Below are 4,391 nucleotides of genomic sequence, written 5' to 3'. Positions count from 1 at the left end.
TATTTTATCTAATTTTTTAAAGATTGATTTTTGTATCTTATCTGATATTTTTGGAGGATGTACACTGATTATTTTTGAGCGAAGGGCACCTCGCTTCCCACCCCCGTCGACCTCAGGCCCTCGGTGGACCAACTGCAGTGGCACGAGGTCCTGGAAGACGTCATCCGCCACGCCGGTTACTTCCGAACCGTGCACGTTTTATGCGCTTACCCCGAGGTCTGCCTTCAGGTAACGAACGCAAACGTCATGCCGCCACGCACACCACTAACGCTTTGTTCAGACAGAGGGTTCCAGGTTGTCTATACATTCCCTAGAAGCCATAGGGCGCCGTGCTTCGAGACGATGTGTGTTACACGTGCCTCCGACTTTTGTTACTTTCCGAGGATGTTTGGCGTAGGAAGGTCGCTGGCCGGGGCCGGACCCGATCCTCCTCCGGCCGCACACGCTGTGGAACGCGTCGTGGCCGGACGAGCCCCGCCTCGCCACCGAGGCGTGCGGGCGGGACATGTCAGGGAGGGACCTGGTGCTGCTCGTCGCGCCCTCCAACCAGACGGCCGCCCAGCTGGCCCTCGTCTGCAAGTCCAACAACCCCAGGCAAACCAACGGCCTAGGCCCATGCAGGGGGAGGGGCGGGACTCTGCCATGCCTTTGGGGATGCAAGTACTCTTTACCAGGGCGGTAACACATACCAGGACTATGACAACGTCGTCCATGACGATGCAGGTACATCGTGGCCTGGCCGTACGACCGCGCCGACCCGGCACCGGGCATAGCAAACGTGTTGGCGGAGGCCCTCAAGGTCGGCCGCCTGCGCACCGTGTCCATGGACGTCCCCGTGTTGGCGGGGGCTGCGGCCTCGGCTATGGCCTCGGTTCCCGGCGGCGCCCCCCTGCTCTTCTACCGCCTGCAGCCGTACTCGGCGCTGACGCCGTGCCTCAAGCAGCTCCGTCCGCTGAAGGTGGGCGCGTGGCGCCGCGGGGAAGGGTTCGTCGGCAACACGACGCTGTTCCCCTCCGGCGAGCTGTGGCACTTCCAGAACTGCCCGCTCAAGGTCGCGGTCCGCCTGTACCCGCCGTTCGCCGACCTCAAGCGGCTCAAGATCCCGTCCGCCGAGGGTGACGTGTGGGAGTTCCGCGGCCAGTTCACGCCCCTGCTCCGGGCGCTGGAGTACGGCATGCACGCGCACTTCAACCTGTCGCCCATGCCCGACACGGGCAAGCCGGAGGCCCCTGTGAGGTGGGACACGCGGCACGACGCGGTGCTCGCGGACCGCGGCGACCTCCTCTCACCGCCGTGTCTGCCCCAGGTCGAACTTCGACCTGTACCTGACGCGGACGCTGCCCGACCCGGAGCACCGGTCCGAGGTGCCCACCACGGGCCGCTCGGGCTGCTACACCGTGTGCGTGCCCCGGCGCTGGCGCCAGACGCCCCTGTGGCGCGCGCTGCTCGCCGAGTTCTCCGCGCCCGTGTGGGCGCTCGTGATCGCCACGTTCATCACCATGCGCCTTGCGCTCACGCCCATCCTGGACGAGCGGGACCGGCGGCGCGGGGTGCGAGCGCGCCACGACGTCGGCTTCCTCCTCCTGGCCGGCGTGCTCGGCTCGGTGCAGGCCAGCACCCCGGGCTACAAGCCCACCAGGGTAAGACACTCGGCGGCAGTCGGAAAACTTATTGAGCATCATCACGTGATCATCGCCCTCGTCTGCGCAGGCTGCTAGCAACCGAGAGCGCTCACTGTTTGTGATGTGGCTGTTCTTCTCGCTGGTCATGTCGACGGCCTACCAGGCCGTGCAGCACAGCCTGCGCACCGCCCCGCAGATCGTCGACTCGCTCCGCGACTTGGAGGTCCTCGCCCACTCCGACGTTATCATCAACGGGCCCCAAGTGGTTGGTAATGCGTGCATGGTATCGTCCAGAAGGTGCGTCCGCTTTTCTCAGATTTAATTGGACACATTTTCCGGGTGCTCGACGCGCCTGCGAGACTCGGGGTAGGCCGACCCGCAGAACACGTATGCACTGCAGCCAAGATGTTGCCTACCTACCAGGCGCTAGAAGAACTTGCTTCGGCTGTAGGTACTTAGCAGGTTGAAACGGCGAATAGTGACGGACGTACTTTCTGGATGCTCCGTATGCCGGCCGGTCACCCTAGAGTCCTAAAGGTCACCCAAGTCGTCACACGTTGCAGGCGATGGCGGCCCTGTCCCAGGCCCCGGGCGGCGCCATGCTGCTGAAGCGCTACAGGACCTACAACTTCTCGGGCATCACGACCATGAAGCTGAGCCTGGACGAGGCCTACATGTGCAGCGCCTTCGAGCGGTTCTTCCTCGAGCGGAAGCTGGGCCGCGACGAGGCGGGCCGGCCCTTCCACGTGCCCGTCGACAACTGCATGGTCAGCTTCGCCGAGGCCTTCATCGCGCTGCCCGTCGGCTCCTTCTACCTGCACAAGGCGAGCGAGGTGATCCTGCGCATGACGGAGACGGGCATCACGCAGCACGTCATCGGGCGGCGGACGGGCGACTCCGTGCTGCTGATGAAGGCCAGCGACACGGCGCCGGGCGGCCCGCAGCGCGAGGACCTCGTCCAGCTGAGCCCCGCGCTCCTCCTGCTGGGCGTCGGGCTCGGCCTCGCCGCCGCCGCCTTCCTCCTGGAGCTGGCCGTGGCCAGCGGGGCCTGCGGCCGCCCGGGGTGGTGGCCGTGCGCGGCACGGCCGGTGGCGGCTGTGCGGCGTGAGGACCCCGCGGGACAACCAATCGCAGCAGCACCACCGTTCAAAGACGAATTGTGGCCACGCCGACGGTTAGCAGCAGCCGGCAACGATCACTCCGCAACCATCACCGCTGATTCGTGGACGCTGTTCCTGCCATGAGAAATCTAGCACACGGCAAAACAAAATCTAGGACTTTAAAAATTTCAAATAAAATAAAAACGAAACAAAATTAGCGCGTTTATTGTCGATTATTGAGAGAGTGAAAATTATCTTATACATTCAAAATTATTTCTTTCCGAATTTCATTATTTCTTTTTATGTGGCCCATGTGGGATCTATGCGGGACCATTTTAGTGGTGTCTTGTTTCTGTGTACACCACGAGGGTGCTGGGGGGAGTAACCACGCAACGATATTACAGAACTTTTAAAATGCTTCTCTATGGAATGTTTTGCAGTTCCGGCTGCGATGCTGTGCTGGTTCTGTCTGCATTTACTGTTTCTAGGCTTCAAGGCTTCAAGTCTGAATTAAATGTCGCTCCTTGAGGCGCCTTACCGAGCGTTTTGCTGCGGGAAGATGCGGAACTGTTATTGTGTTGTCTGCAGTTTAGGTAGCTAGCCAGACCCCAACGGACCTTATCAGCTTGTCAAGGGATCTGCTGTGACAGGTGAGTTTAACAGTTCATAATTCAGTGTCTAACCCGTGATGATAATGGACTAGTGGCAGTCTGGACAGCGGCCATAACACCTTATTCACTGCATATAGGCATGACACAAGGTGGATTAAGGGACGGTGGCGGCACTCCGGGCTGGTCCCATAGGCGCGCGGGCAACCGAATCTGTCCCCGCCCGGCTTCCGCGCCGCCTGCCTACCGCCCAGGGTTCGAGGCATTTCTTATTGATTTTCGAGGGGGGTCCAAGCAAGGCGATGAAAATGCATAATGTAAGCAATCGAATGAGCACAAGCCAAAGTCTGTGCGACAATTCTGAGAGGATTGCCAGCGAAATTAGTTTGGCGCCGGAACGCGCGCTTGGGTTGCCCCTGACGCCCCCTCCGTTGGTTATAGTCAGTCAGACCTTAATCCGCGCCTGGTAGAAGAGAAGTTGTTCTTAATTTCTACGCCCGCCTACTCTTTCATTCGCGTTTGTCCAGAAATCAAGCCAACTTGAGGCTCCCGCTGATGACCGAAAAGAAAACAAGTATTCCGAAAAGGAATAGAACCCACTGTACACAAAATGTTTTTAGCAGATGATACCTTAAAAACCTTTTGACTAAACATAAAGAATATATAAGTAACTTTAAGGTGTCAGCTTGCTTTTACTCTCGATAAGGACAGAGAACCAAGCGGAGACCAGAAAACAATTTATTTGGCGCTAGGGGAATCAGTGAGTGACTGTCCGTCCGAGTGTCGCGCTTCAGGCCCCTTCCTCTACCCAACAATACTGCGGCAGGCAGGTCAGGGCAGGGAGGGAGCAGGCCCCGTCCGCCCCGTCCCTGTACAACAATACCAGACAATACTAAGCCACCGACGGCGGCCGCTCTGCTCTGCCCCGCCCTTAGCTCATCAACGCCGCTAGTCCCCCAAATTACAAAATTGCAAGTAATAACAAGCAGCCATAAACAAATGACACTTAAATATGAGAGAAAATTAGAAAGCAGACCTATTCTCAAATTTGTATCATCTGC

General features: G+C 58.9%; 1 protein-coding gene across 2 annotated transcripts; it reads left to right on the top strand.

Annotated features, from left to right (window-relative positions):
- The first annotated feature begins 40 nt into the window (after nt 1-40).
- LOC127751959 (uncharacterized) lies at nt 41-3,055 on the top strand. Of its 2 annotated transcripts, XM_052276305.1 has the most exons (5): nt 41-228; nt 398-1,236; nt 1,307-1,640; nt 1,711-1,887; nt 2,186-3,055. In XM_052276305.1, the coding sequence occupies exons 2-5, from the start codon at nt 824-826 to the stop codon at nt 2,864-2,866; spliced, it is 1,605 nt and encodes a 534-aa protein (XP_052132265.1). In that variant the 5' UTR covers nt 41-228; nt 398-823; the 3' UTR covers nt 2,867-3,055. The 2 variants fall into 2 exon arrangements, with proteins under 2 accessions (XP_052132265.1, XP_052132264.1); XM_052276304.1 differs by having other exon boundaries at nt 41-1,236.
- Nucleotides 3,056-4,391: the final 1,336 nt, after the last annotated feature.

This window comes from Frankliniella occidentalis, unplaced genomic scaffold (genome assembly GCF_000697945.3).
Source record: "Frankliniella occidentalis isolate FOCC.00 unplaced genomic scaffold, Focc_3.1 Scaffold2466, whole genome shotgun sequence".
NCBI lineage: Eukaryota > Metazoa > Arthropoda > Insecta > Thysanoptera > Thripidae > Frankliniella > Frankliniella occidentalis.
Note: the sequence above shows the minus strand (reverse complement) of the source record. Positions and strands in the feature narration are given on the sequence as shown.

Excerpts from the sequence above, each read along its gene's own strand:
- LOC127751959 (XM_052276305.1), top strand. The coding sequence starts at position 824 with ATGGACGTCCCCGTGTTGGCGGGGGCTGCGGCCTCGGCTATGGCCTCG. Across the intron at positions 1,237-1,306 it reads AAGCCGGAGGCCCCTGTGAG|GTCGAACTTCGACCTGTACC; the intron begins GTGGGACACGCG and ends TGTCTGCCCCAG. Across the intron at positions 1,888-2,185 it reads TCATCAACGGGCCCCAAGTG|GCGATGGCGGCCCTGTCCCA; the intron begins GTTGGTAATGCG and ends CACACGTTGCAG.